This window comes from Sinocyclocheilus grahami, unplaced genomic scaffold (assembly GCF_001515645.1).
Source record: "Sinocyclocheilus grahami isolate Dianchi unplaced genomic scaffold, SAMN03320097.WGS_v1.1 scaffold187.1, whole genome shotgun sequence".
Lineage (NCBI taxonomy): Eukaryota > Metazoa > Chordata > Actinopteri > Cypriniformes > Cyprinidae > Sinocyclocheilus > Sinocyclocheilus grahami.
The window spans coordinates 1436524-1436946 of record NW_015505366.1 but is presented as its reverse complement, the minus strand read 5'-3'; the positions used below and the strand labels follow the sequence as shown (position 1 = coordinate 1436946).

At 37.1% G+C, this 423-nt stretch overlaps 1 protein-coding gene across 1 annotated transcript in view; it reads right to left on the bottom strand.

Annotated features, from left to right (window-relative positions):
- The window catches only part of fzd6 (frizzled class receptor 6), a 9500-nt gene extending 9083 nt beyond the window's left edge, over positions 1 to 417 (bottom strand). Inside the window, exon 1 of the mRNA XM_016284743.1 lies at positions 401 to 417. Coding sequence (XP_016140229.1) covers positions 401 to 406 — 6 coding nt within the window. The 5' untranslated portion in view covers positions 407 to 417. The remainder of the gene's footprint in view (positions 1 to 400) is intronic.
- Between the last annotated feature and the right edge of the window lie 6 nt (positions 418 to 423).

Sequence of the window (423 nt, the reverse complement as noted above, 5' to 3'; positions counted from 1 at the left end):
TGAGGGAATCGCAGGAATGTGCTCTGAAACACTCAGAGACACGGCGTTTACTGGGCAAAGACTGAACCGATGGTGAACAGAGATCATCATTTATCTGAACTGATCTCCACACTACAGTCGCAAAATATAAATGCTCGAAACGTAGTGTCTTTAATAGAAATTAAACATGTTATATTCTGAATATATGAGCTGAACCAAGGCACACTTCTGTAACTTGCGCTGTATTCAGAACTCATAAACAATTACTGCTTTCCAATTTAATTTGAATTATTTGAATGTCTCTTCAAAGTGAGATGACTATAAACTTAAACGAAAAGCACAACACATCCACTTAACATCTTTCAGTACTAAAACTGAGCATTTCATTTATTGTGTATCATATGGCTTCAGCAGACAGTACCTTCATCTTCACTGCAGCGATGT